The 12,639-nt window shown below is 53.4% G+C and overlaps 1 protein-coding gene across 1 annotated transcript; it reads left to right on the forward strand.

Moving 5' to 3' along the window:
- Window positions 1–3,142: 3,142 nt before the first annotated feature.
- KRT8 (keratin 8) lies at window positions 3,143–10,809 on the forward strand. Its single transcript, XM_020895022.2, has 9 exons — window positions 3,143–3,576; window positions 5,964–6,172; window positions 6,800–6,860; window positions 7,516–7,611; window positions 8,196–8,360; window positions 8,632–8,757; window positions 9,514–9,734; window positions 9,853–9,911; window positions 10,387–10,809. The coding sequence occupies exons 1-9, from the start codon at window positions 3,232–3,234 to the stop codon at window positions 10,557–10,559; spliced, it is 1,455 nt and encodes a 484-aa protein (XP_020750681.1). The 5' UTR covers window positions 3,143–3,231; the 3' UTR covers window positions 10,560–10,809.
- The last annotated feature ends 1,830 nt before the right edge of the window (window positions 10,810–12,639 follow it).

Below are 12,639 nucleotides of genomic sequence, written 5' to 3' on the forward strand. Positions count from 1 at the left end.
TAGCAGGTATGGGTGATTCATTAATTTTTACTGAGAATGGTGTACCATTGTAGGGGGATGTTGCATTTTGTCTCTCTATTCATCAACTGGTAGATGTTTGCGTTGTTTCCATTTTGGCTTCTGTGAGTAGTGCTGCTTTGAGTGAGATGTTTTTGTGTCACCAGTCCTGACCACTGAGAAGAGTGTGTTCAGACCATCTTTTCGGAGGATTGTGAGTGACTTATGATAAGAGCTACCCCGCTCACCCATCTCTGCCCTCAGCCTTGACTCGAGGCCTCCGGACCTCCTTGGTGCCATCCTGCACCATCACCATCAGGGAGGAGGGGGCGAGCATATCCTCCTACCCTCTTCTGATTTCCAGGAAAGGCAGTTTGGAGTAGAATCTGGATCTGCGTAGGGCAGTCACCAAAAACACTTTCTCTTTTGTTGGGTAGGAAGCAGTGTGCAGACCTCAGTGGCCAGAGACAGCTTTACAAGTTGTCCCCTCAGGCCACCTTGGTCCCATTTTCTGTTCCCTAAATTGGCCCTAGTCCTGGAAGTGAAGTAAAGTGAAAGTTGCTCAGTCGTGTCCGACTCTTTACGACCCCATGGACTGTAGCCCACCAGGTTCCTCCATCCACGGAAATCTCCAGGCAAGACTGGAGTGGGTTGCCATTCCCTCCTCCAGGGGATCTTGCTGACCCAGGGATCAAACCCAGGTCTTCCACATTGCAGGCGGATTCTTTACCATCTGAACCACCAGGGCTTCGCTCTATGGCTTCCAAGCTGGAATCCCAGGCAGAGGCCACAGGAACCAGCAGGTCCGGCCTCTTCTCTTGCACCTGAAGCTGGGTTTCAGGCATGGGGGAGGGGTTGGCTGGGGCTCTGGGCAATAGGGAACTGACAAGAAAGATGCAAGCACTTTCCACCCTGGATTGTTCTGGGCTGCCCCAGCAAAGAGGAACTTCCCCTGGGAAGTGAGATCTGGGATTTCTTACAGCCTGAAAACCACAGGGTCCTTGTAGCCCGCTTTGTCTTCATCTTAAACAAAAGGCACTCCTGCAACTAGGGAACCCGGTGGCTGGGGCTGGGGGTGGGAGGGCTGAGATTTCGGGGAGGGCTCTGGGCTGCAGTTTTGTGCTCAGGACTTTAGGTAAGGTCTCTCCCCTCTGAGTGAGCCCAGGTCCGCTGTGTGGACCACAGTGTGGGGGAGGAGAAGCAGGGAGCTGCCCGGTCCTCCCTCCCCTGGGCTGCCATACCTGTCTGACCAGCCCCTCCCTCTCTCCTTCCGCTTTCTCTGTGCCTGGTTTGGCACCGGGCCCATATCCCTCCCTTTGGTCTCTGGAAAGCGAAGTCTCTCAGCTCGGCTCGGTGTGGGTGTTTGTTGGGGAGGGGGGATCTTGCATTCACATCACTCCTTGGAAAACTAACATTGTTTAAAGGGGCTGAGAGAGGGCCTGGTACAAACAGGTACTGCCTGGTTCTGTGTGGCAGGACGCCAGGCCTGGGGAGGGTGGGAAGAGAAAAGAGGGAAGGGAAGAAAGGGACGTGGTCATTGTGTCCCCTCTGAGAGTCTCTGGGTTTGTCTTTCCGGAAGGGACTTCAGAGTACATTCTTTTGTGTGTATGTGTGCATGGTCTGGTATGTGTGTTCTGAGGTGGCTTATCTGCATGTCTGTCTTTTGGGATTTGTCTGTCTCCCAGGGAGAGGGTTTCTGGGTCTCGCTGTCCCTCTGTAAGGGTCTCTGTGCCTGTGCTCTGGGTGCCCGGGATGCCTGCTGGAGAAGGACGGACAGACATCTGCTCACCTGCCCTGGGGACAGGCATGGTAGCAGTCACCTTGGTTGGGGCTTGTGGGCTATGGGCCGCCTGTCCCTCTCCTCCAGGGAATCTGTTGGTTTCTAGTGAACAGCCACCCACTTCTCTCCATCTCATGCCCCACAGGATCTATCAGAGAATCCAGCCCCAGCCATTAGGTAATTGCTACTGGAATCTCTGCCTTGGGGACCCAAAACTTGTGCTTTCCACCCACAGCCTGCCCCACCCAGGCCCTGGGTGCCTTATTCAACTTCCCATTCTCCAGCCTTCTGCAGGTGCATGCGGTGCTCCAACCTGCTCTCCTGACTCATTTTCTTAATGGGTTTGGGGAGACAGGTGCAAGGATTCTTTTCCTTCTCCCATGGCCAGCGGGGGACAGGGGGGTGGCCGGGGAAGAGAAAGAGAAGGAGGGCCCACGCAGCTGCCGGTTGACTCACCGTTGGTGCTCCCCACCCCACCCCCACCTCACAGTCTTGCCTCTTTCCTGTGATTCACCCACTGGGGGCTATGGGAATGACCCCTGCAAGCAGTGTTGAGCAATGAGATGAAGCCCCCGATGCAGCCACCTTCTCTCCTGACCTCCCCCCAGCCTGCCCTTTAGCTCTTGTTCATCCTTCTCTGTGCCTTTCAGTCCCAAGGATCCTGTGATCTTGGGAGGAGAGAAAGACACCACGGCATTGTGTCCTGGAAAAGCACTGTGTTGGATCTCACTTTAACTTTCACGTTCAGCCCCATAGCTAAGAGAGTGTGTGTTCATTCATTCATTCATTCCATGAATATTTTCCCAGTGCCTCCTGGCACTGCACCAGGGGCTGAGGGCATAGCAGTAACTGAGGAAAGACTAGGCAAATGGTTGACCTCAGGTTCAGTGATTTGGAACCCAAGTGTCCAGCCTGGGCAGACCTTTGTAATCACACAATGTGGAGGAAAGAACACAGGGTGGTGTCTTTGGAGTATCAGCTGCTCAGAGGAGACTCAAATGCCAGGGGTCCCTTGCTGGCCCTGTTCCCCAGTCTGTGCATTTATTTCCCACGGAAGGGAAGGAGATAAGACCCAGGATTTGGGGCTGCAGTGGCTGGGCAGCCCTGGGCAAGCTCTGTTACAGGGAGCTTGTAGAGGCTGGCAGAGAGTCCTTGCACTTTTACGTTCACAGAATTGCCTTTTCCTGGGCTCCAGGGTGGTGCAGGCGTGGGCTCCGGGGTGGGAGCAGCTCTCTGCTGCCCCCACCTGAGTCCGGCCTGTAGGTGGCAGGTGTCAGGTTAGGCCCTGCCCCCCTCAGGGCCTAGCCACTCAGCTACAAGGCCAATCCCCTCCTCATGGGCTGGGCTCTGTTTTATAAAAGGCCATCGGGGCGCTGTACCCCACCGAGAAGCAGCTTCTCAACTCCTCGACTCTTCTCAGCTTCGGCCTCCTCGCCTCCTCTCCAGCCTCCATCATGTCCATCAGGGTGACCCAGAAGTCCTACAAGGTGTCTACCTCCGCCCCCAGGTCCTTCAGCAGCCGCTCCTACACCAGTGGGCCCGGCTCCCGCATCAGCTCCTCGGCCTTTTCCCGAGTGGGCAGCGGCAGCAGCTTTCGGGGCGGCCTGGGCACCGGCATGGGTATGGCTGGGAGCTACGGTGGGGCCCCAGGTTTGGGGGGCATCACAGCTGTCACCGTGAACCAGAGTCTGCTGAGCCCCCTCAAGCTGGAGGTGGACCCCAACATCCAGGCCGTCCGCACCCAGGAGAAGGAGCAGATCAAGACCCTCAACAACAAATTTGCCTCCTTCATCGACAAGGTGAGGGTTCCCCTCTGCGTGACTGGCAGTGCCTGGGGCTGGACCAGGATCCCAGCCCTTTCTCTTGGTCACCCCACCCTTCATGGGCACATCTCCAGCCCCTCACTGGTGTCCTGCTGGGCCCCACCCACTCTGGCAACATTCTGCCTTCCAACCAGTGACTTGGCCCCTCTGCGCACTTAGGTTTGGGCAGGGGAAGGGATAGGGAGGGATCTTAGAGGCTTCTGACTCTAAATCTTGGGGGCCCCCTGCCTCACTCGCCCATCTCACCCCAAGTCTGTAAAGCTCTCAGCCTCGAAGTGTTCCAGGCGTTTAGTTTGGGGTGGGAGAGGAATTCCTCTCTCAGGATAACCCTTCTCCCTATTTTCCAGGAGTGCTCCTGTGCTTAAAAAAAATTAAAAAAAAAAAGGAATTTGATAGGATTCTAGGAGAAGGAAGCAGCAGTCTTGATTCAAGCAGGCAAATATTGATCCAGGCCTTTGGCGTCCCAGGGATCTGAGAGTTGGGGGCATCAAGATGAGTCATAACTTGGCCAGGGCCCCGGGAGCTGACCTTGTGGGCGGGGCCGGGCGGGGCAGAGACCCGCCCCCACGGAGGGGTGAGGGGCAGAGGCTGCTTGCTGGAGACCCGCTCCTAGTCTCCTGGGGAGCACTTAGCACCTGGGGTTTCGGGGGTGGGGGTGGGGGGGGTGTGTCGGGGTGGAGTTGGGTAGGAGTGGGGTGGGGTGGGACGCCAGGGACTGGCTTCAGGAAAGCCCATGCAGGATTCAAAGTCTGAGGGCGTGGGACACCCTACCCGCGTTTCACGTCCTTTTAAACCCCAGGATTTATGGTTTCAGATAAGGCGCCTATCCGCCTACGCCCTCTCCCCTCCACAGCTCACTCTTCCCTCCTCCGCTCCGCCCCAATGAGCTGGCTCCACTTTGCCAGGGAAGGCGCCAGGCCGGGTTTTGCAGCCTGGGGTTGGAAGGGGTTGTTGCTCCCTTAAGGCCCCAGGGCCCCCAGCGCTGGAGGACGGGTTCCTTTCTGCTGACGGGCTCCTGGGAGGCATTGTGGGAACGGAAGGAGGGAAATCCTGGGGCAGATTGGTGCCTTTAAGAATTGGAGTCCCCTGGGAAACCGGTCCGCCCCTGTTTTTGGGCAGGGCTTGCTGGTTCCTTGGCCTTAAGGACCCTTGGCTTGACTTCTTGACTGCCTTTTTCTAGCTCTGGGGTCTTCCCAGTGAGTAGTTAAGCAGAGGCCCAAGGTCCCCAGTGCTCTACCCTTCCCTTTGATAGACTAACTGCTAAATCTGATTTCCTCATCTACAAAATGGGCTCCCTAATCCCCTAAATCCAAGAGGTTTTGCCTATTCAAGCATATAATGTATGTAAGAGCTTAGCAGTGCGTGGCCTACATTAGGCAGTCTAATAAGGGTAAATGTTATAATTACTTATTTTTTTATAATTTTGGGACAGAATGAGCTGGGGAAGAAAGGGATTTACAGAGATGGATTTGCTGGATCTGAACCAAACCCTTAAGACAAACTTCTCTTCCAAGTCCTCCTAATTTAAAAGTAGTTCCAACTTTGGGTTAATTTAAAAAAAAAAGCATTCATCTTCTTGGAACCAGTTTATTATTCTTTCATTAAAAAAATTTCTCTTCCAACATGGCTTAATTTCATCCTAAAATCTGGATTCCTCGAACCCAAGAAACCTAGGACCTTTGTGTTTTGGACAGGAAAACAGGACGGTGGATTTAGGCTGGAGTAGGGTGGGGTTGGATGTTGGAGAACTTAAAGAGAGGGCTGTGGGGAGGAGGGTCTTCAGTTTGCAGACAGATTTACCTAGTTGCTTGCTCTTATCCTGCTAAAAGTGCCTTCGGCACAGAGATGGGGTTTGGATAGGGTTTGCCTGAGATCTTCTAGGCCATTGCAGGGTTGAGGAGACCTGGGCTCAGAGAGGGGAAGCAACTCAAGATCAGTAGCAGCATTAGGCTAAAACCTAGGTCTTCTGGCCAGTGCTTTCCAGACTGTAGGACTGAAGTTTCCCTGTAATCTATGAGTCTTTCAAAGCCACTCCAAAGAATAATCATGATTGTTTGATAGGAACCATCTATATTTCTTTAAATCATCAAAAGTGTTAATCAAAACTTGGCTACTTTTACTGATGTGTAATATACAATCTCAGTCAATAGTACCTATTTTTTTCCTGAAAGTATAACTTCAACATAATTCCTAGATATCTACTTCCAACCATGTACCCCCTTATCTCCCTGCAGCTCAGCACTAATGGAGTTCTGGAGATCCAACTGCTTGGGGAGTGGATTAAGGGAAAACAGTGCTTGCTGTGTGCCAGACTTTGAGCCCTGGCCTGATGTGACTGTGGACTTTTCTGCCCCATCATATAGGTGCGGCACCTGGAGCAGCAGAACAAGGTTCTGGAGACCAAATGGAACCTCCTGCAGCAGCAGAAAACTGCCCGGAGCAACATAGACAACATGTTTGAGAGCTACATCAACAACCTTCGTAGGCAGCTGGAAACTCTGGCCCAGGAGAAGCTGAAGCTGGAAGTGGAGCTTGGCAACATGCAGGGGCTGGTGGAGGACTTCAAGACCAAGTGAGCCTCCGTCCTCCCCAACTGAAATCATCGCACCCTGCCTGGCCCCCCTTGGGACCAGAGGTTTCAGACCCAAGGCCCTCTGCTTTTTGGGCAGTGCAGTCCTATATAATTAGGGTGACTCCAGGACAGTGTCCATTGTTAATAGCACTTCCCCTCCCTCTTCAATCGCAGAACTGTCTTGATTTGGACAACAAATTATCTTCTAGAGTTTACATAGTAAATCTAAGATGGGAGACAGAGGTAGCCAACAGGCCTCTGTTGTATATTAACAGCCCTGGCCCCATTTCTTCCCTATCCCTGATTTCCTGCATGTTCCAGAAAGTTCTGTCAAAGGTCTCATGTCAGTCACTGTTACTAGCTCTCTTCATACGCCTAATCCAATATATATTTGTGGATTTGGAGAGACACTGCCTGCTCTAGACTTCCTCACTGACTGGGGATGGTGTGGGGTAAGACTGGGGAGACAGTAGCTGGTTGGGGCAGAATGACCAGACCAACAACCATCTCATATCTTTTTACATTTCCATTAATTGAATTTTCTAGATATTCTTGCCCCCTTCAAAAGACTCATGGCAACCTCACCTTTCCCTTTCATCCTCTGATTCTATGTCTCTGCCTTATTAGGTATGAGGAAGAAATCCAAAAGCGCACAGACATGGAGAATGAATTTGTCATCATCAAGAAGGTGAGGAAGCACCCCTCCCCCCACCAGACACAGAAGGCTGGTGCTTAGAGACTCAGGCTGGAGGCTTTCTGTTCTTTAATGTTTCTAAGTAATGGGACAACATTTGGGTGCCTCCTAGGTACTGAACATAGAAGGATAGAGTTAGGTGCATTTGGACAGAACTATGGGTGGCTCAGAGGTTAAAGCATCTGCCTGCAATGCAGGAGACCCGGGTTTGATCCCTGTGTCGGGAAGATCCCCTGGAGAAGGAAATGGCAACCCACTCCAGTGTTCTTGCCTGGAGAATCCCATGGATGGAGAAGCCTGGTAGGCTACAGTCCATGGGGTCGCAAAGAGTCGGACACGACTGAGCGACTTCACTCATGGCTGTTGGGTTAAGACATGACATTGTTAAGAAAATGGAGCAGTAGAACTGGAGGTCCAGCTATAGAAGACTTCCAGGACGAGGGGGAGCGGGAGAAGAGGCGAGAGGAGGTGGAATGTGCAGGAAGCTGAGGTAAAAGGGCTGGGAATACACGTGTGGTGGGGTAGAGACAGGACTGGATCATTGAGGTGGGAAGGCAATTAGAAAGTTCTAAGTATAGGCCACTGGGTGTCCCCGGCTTGGAGTCAGGAGTGGGCACTCAGCTTGGGCTCCCCTTTCTCCACCCCGTAGGATGTGGATGAAGCTTACATGAACAAGGTAGAGCTGGAGTCCCGCCTGGAAGGGCTGACTGATGAGATCAACTTCTACAGGCAACTGTATGAAGAGGTATGTTCTTAGTTGCTGGAGACTGGAGTTCCCTGGCCCCGTCAGAGGCTCCTTCCAGCCCCGCCAGTGCACCAACAGACAAGGGCCCAACCCAGAATAATTCCAACTGCCAATAGTAACCTGGCATGGATGTCCTTTATGTTCTGTCTCCCTGCATGAGGGGGGGTTTATTACCCCATTTCACAGATGAGAAAATGGGCTCAGAGAACTAAAAGAGACTGTCCAAGGTCATCATACATAATGCAAAGTGGTGATCCGGCTATCTCAGACCTGCTCTGTTCCAAGGGTTTAGATAGATCCTTTGGGCCGGATGGGAGCCCTCTGGGGGGCACCATACTGGTAGCTGAGAGTGTGGAAGGGCTCTGCCCCTCTGGTCTCTCACCCAAAGCCGGATTTCCTTTTCTCCTGGCCTCATTTCATCTTTACTTCCCTCCAAGTTCCAGGTCTTTGACCCATCTTCCCTCTTTAGGAACTTTGCCTTCTCTCCCGCCCTAACTGTCTTGTCCTCTGTGGAAGACCCTTCTACAGAAGGGGACTCCTTGTGTACAAGGCCAGGGCCTCACCTCCTCCCCTTCCTGCCACAGGAGATCCGTGAGATGCAGTCTCAGATTTCTGACACGTCCGTGGTCCTGTCCATGGACAACAACCGCAACCTGGACCTAGACGGCATCATCGCTGAGGTCAAGGCCCAGTATGAGGAGATCGCTAACCGCAGCCGGGCTGAGGCCGAGACCATGTACCAAATCAAGGTAAGGAGCAGGGTCACAAGCTGCTGCTCCCCTTTAGGGTAGTGCTGGGTGCTAGTCCTTCCTTGGGGGAAAAGCGAGATTTCAAACTCTGCCTGCTGGGAGCGAGGCTGCCGAGTCGTGCCGGGGGACAAGGATGGGATGTTCCAGGCTCAGAGGTACGGAGCCCGGTGGGCGTGAGATGACCTGGGCTCTGTGACTTGGCTGAGGGTACTCTCTCCTCGGAGGGACCAGGAGTCCCCTCTCAACCTCACTCCTCGTCTCACCTCTGCAGTATGAGGAGCTGCAGACACTGGCTGGGAAGCACGGGGATGACCTCCGTCGCACGAAGACGGAGATTTCTGAGATGAACCGGAACATCAGCCGTCTCCAGGCAGAGATCGAGGGCCTCAAAGGCCAGGTATGGGCTGGGCTGGGGATGGGAGAGGGTCCTGGGACACCTCTGGGTGGGAGGAGATAGTACAGAAAGGAGTGAGGTGTCTGGGGGTTGGGGAAAGGATCCTGGGAGTTGGAGGGGTAGCTACAGTCCAGACTGTTCTGGGAGGCTGAGGGGTCAAAACAGGGGTCACAGAGGGCTGGGCAGGTAGGTTGGAGGTCCAGGATGGGTTCCCCAAGCTTGATTTATCTGTCTTATAAATCAGGGTGCTTATGTATCAGATGCCTTAAGGGGTTTAGAAAGCAGAGATCTAGTCCTGTTGGGAGTGGGGATAATATTGTACAGCATCCCAGGTGAGAAGTGTGTGCAGGAGGGATCTGGAAGCTGCTCATATTCCCCCATTTCGCTTCCTGAATCTCACCCACCGGTAACATTTTCTTCCTTTTTTTTAAAAGAAATTTTATTTATTCTGCTTTGAGTCTTAGTTGTGGCACGTGCACTCTCTGTGTCTTGTGGGCTGAGAGTAGGTAGCTGACATGTAGGATCTTAGTTCCCTGATCAGGTATCGATCCCCTGCATTGCAAGGCAGATTTTTAACCACTGGACCATGAGGAAAGTCCCCTCTAACATTTTCCTGGAATAAGGCGGGTGGAGTTGGTTAGTCCAGGTCATGGAGAGGGGGTCCCTAAAGGAGGGGAAAGGGAGAGTGGGTGCAGGGGGAGAAGGAGAGGAAGCAACCAGACTCTGCTTTACCTGCCTACCTGTCTGCTCCCCCCACAGAGGGCTTCCCTGGAGGCTGCCATCGCTGATGCTGAGCAGCGTGGTGAGATGGCTGTTAAGGATGCTCAGGCCAAGCTGGCTGAGCTGGAGGCCGCTCTGAGGAACGCCAAGCAGGACATGGCACGGCAGCTGCGCGAGTACCAGGAGCTCATGAATGTCAAGCTGGCCCTGGACGTGGAAATTGCCACCTACAGGAAGCTGCTGGAGGGCGAGGAGAGCCGGTAAGTATGGGGGTTCTCTGACCACCCCTGGTTTACCATCTCTGGAGTTCAGGAGATGGGACCTGGGTCCTCAGGGCCAAGGGTTGGTCCTGATATTCCATGTGTCCTCTGGGTACAGGCTGGAGTCTGGGCTGCAGAACATGAGTATCCACACCAAGACCACCAGTGGCTACGCAGGTGAGTGTCCTTGTCTTGGGGGCCAGGGCAGGAGGGCAGTTCCTATATGGTTCCCTCTGGTACAGCTGAGGAAGCTGGGGCCCAGTTAAATGTCCTGTCCAAGGTCACATGCATGCATGCATGTGTACTCGGTCACTCAGTCGTGTCTGTGTCTTTGCGACCCTATGGACTGTAGCCCACCAGGCTTCTCTGTCCATGGGATTCTCCAGGCAAGAATACTGCAGTGGGTTGCTATGCCCTCCTCCAGGGGATTTTCCTGACCCAGGACTCGAACCCAAGTCTCTAACATCTCTCCAAGGTCATATAGCTAATAGCAAAGCCTTGTCCCACCCTGCTCCTGGTTTTCGCCCAATCATCTTGGAGAAGTGAACCAGGGCCCCCGGGGACCACTTCTGGAGTGTCAGGGAGATAAGGGGAATAGCACCTGATGTGAGCATAGCCTCGCATATTCACATGGCTGTCTCTTCCCGACCAGGTGGACTGACCTCGTCCTACGGGACCCCTGGCTTCAACTACAGCCTGAGCCTGGGCTCTGGCGGGGGCCCCAGCTCCTTCAGCCGCACCAGTTCCAAGGCTGTGGTTGTGAAGAAGATTGAGACCCGCGATGGGAAGCTGGTGTCTGAGTCCTCTGATGTCCTGTCCAAGTGAAAGGCTCCTGCGGTCCCTCCCAGCCTTCCCCCGCTCACTGGCTCCTGCAGATAGAGCTGTGCGCGGGAGCATGTGCGTGGGAGACCTGAGGTTTCGCCCCTGTCCTCCGCCCACACCTGGGGGGAGTCGACTGCCTGAGGCTGCCCCTTTTGCCCATGACCCCAACTAAAAGCCAACGTAAGCGTCTTTTTCAGAATAAATCCAATTCGAGTATCTTTTTTCAGAATAAAGCTTCAGTTGGCTCTGCCAACCCGCTATGCTGTGTGCAGCCCTTGTGAGGTGGGGAGAGAGGTTGTCAGGAGGCCTCTCTCTGGGATCAGAAGCTGGGTTGGGGGGCCATGTGGAGGAGAGTCTGGCCTCCTCCAGGCTGTTCCCGGAGAGACTATTTTTGCTGAAAAACTCATTGATGCCTTGGTCTCAAATACCCCATTTGACTTGTATCTGTGTAGCAAACCCTGTTGAGGAGCAGAGCAGGTTTTGGGTGGGAAGATCAGGAGGGTTTCCTTTCTGTAGACCTCACAGGTGATTGGCATCAGGATCAGGCCCAGAGAGACCAAGTAATTGGCCTAATTAAAAATCAGGTATTCGAACCCTGGACCGTCCAGTTCTCAGGCCTGTACTCCTCAACCAGGCACATGGGCGTTTTCTTGGTGGCCAGAGATGCCTTTGTACCATCTTCATTCCTTAGCACCTGGGGACAAGGAATCCCTAGGGATGCAGGAAGTTCCTGCAGAGATCTAGAGTCCATTCTCAGCAGCTGGGTGTGTCACACCCACAGTTTCTAGAAGCCAAGATGGGATAGGGACTTGGCATGGACTGATGCCCCCTTCCCGGCTCCACTCAGTCACAACCACCCCCCACGGCTCCTCGCCACTCTTTCCCACCCATTTACATGCAGTGTTTATGTGATATACAGTGGAGTATGTAAAGGGTGTGTGTGTTCTGTTTGCACTTGGAGGGTGTGATGTGTGTATATGGGTGTGGGTGGGTTCTGTGGAGTGTGTATAGGGGTTGTGCTTATCTCGTAGGAACATGGTCTCCAGGGTTCAGGGCAGGAGCAGGGCGTCTATGGTACTTGGCTCCGTAACCACTACCACCACTCCTGGATTTCTGGGCAGATTCGCTGGCCCTTCAGTGCTGCTGGATGAAGTGAGTCCTTACTTAGCACGGCTGAGATGGGGGCCGTTTTCAGACTTTCCCAAACACCAGAGGAGAACGAACAGGTGGGGGCTGTCTCACTACCTCCCTTGCTGCCCACCTCAATGGAGCTGCTTCCAGACCCAGCTGAGGCACTCTGCCTGGACCAGGGCCAGGGTTCCGTCCTCTGTCACACGAGAGGACTTCACTCTGATGATAAAACTTAACAGCACCATTATCCGGAGCAGCAACTCTTAACTACTGTGGCAGCAGCTCTCAGCACAAACTTCATTTTTATCAAGACCTGCAGACGTTTATATATATACAAATGAAAGAGAAAGTTCATAAGACAATATCAGCCATCTGCCCTCTGTTCACATGTGACTGGCTGTCTTACTGGGAGCCCAGAAGATGGTATTGGGACCCGAACAGGCTCAGCAAGCACCCAGTGAGAGAGATCTCTCCCCCATTGAGGCCCCAAGTCAGCATTTTCAACTGTGCCCCACAGGTGGAAGCCAACCCCCTGTTTTATCAGGCCTTGGCCCTGGGGCGGTGGGCACATGGTGGCAGTGGGGGGTGGGCGGGCAGCCATCAAAGGCCCCATCAAAGCTCTCCTGGAGTTTCCATCCCTCCCTCCACTTCCTCCACTGTTTGGTTATGAAAGAAAGCTCCAGGGAGAATTCAGTTTCCCTCTCCCACTCCTTCCTTTCCTGGTTATTGTGTATCTTAAGACACCATCTCCTCTGGCTTTCTGTATTTAATCTCGTAAAAGAGCCAGGTCCTCCAGTTCTCATTAGATGAGACACTGCTGAAGGATGGACGGTCACATTTCCTTCATACCTGCCTGGTGGTAGATCTTGTGCTTCATCACATTTCAAGCCTCTGAGGATCCAGGGAGGCAGGTGTTAGAACCCCACTCCCCTTCTTTCAGGAGCTGTTTTTC

Source organism: Odocoileus virginianus, chromosome 24 (assembly GCF_023699985.2).
Source record: "Odocoileus virginianus isolate 20LAN1187 ecotype Illinois chromosome 24, Ovbor_1.2, whole genome shotgun sequence".
Taxonomy (NCBI): Eukaryota; Metazoa; Chordata; class Mammalia; order Artiodactyla; family Cervidae; genus Odocoileus; species Odocoileus virginianus.

What these genes read in the sequence shown, in the direction of transcription:
- KRT8 (XM_020895022.2), top strand. Translation starts at nt 3,232, where the DNA reads ATGTCCATCAGGGTGACCCAGAAGTCCTACAAGGTGTCTACCTCCGCC. An exon ending in ACAGGCAACTGTATGAAGAG is followed by an intron (nt 7,612 to 8,195) that starts GTATGTTCTTAG and finishes TTCCTGCCACAG; the next exon opens with GAGATCCGTGAGATGCAGTC. An exon ending in CTGGAGGGCGAGGAGAGCCG is followed by an intron (nt 9,735 to 9,852) that starts GTAAGTATGGGG and finishes CTCTGGGTACAG; the next exon opens with GCTGGAGTCTGGGCTGCAGA.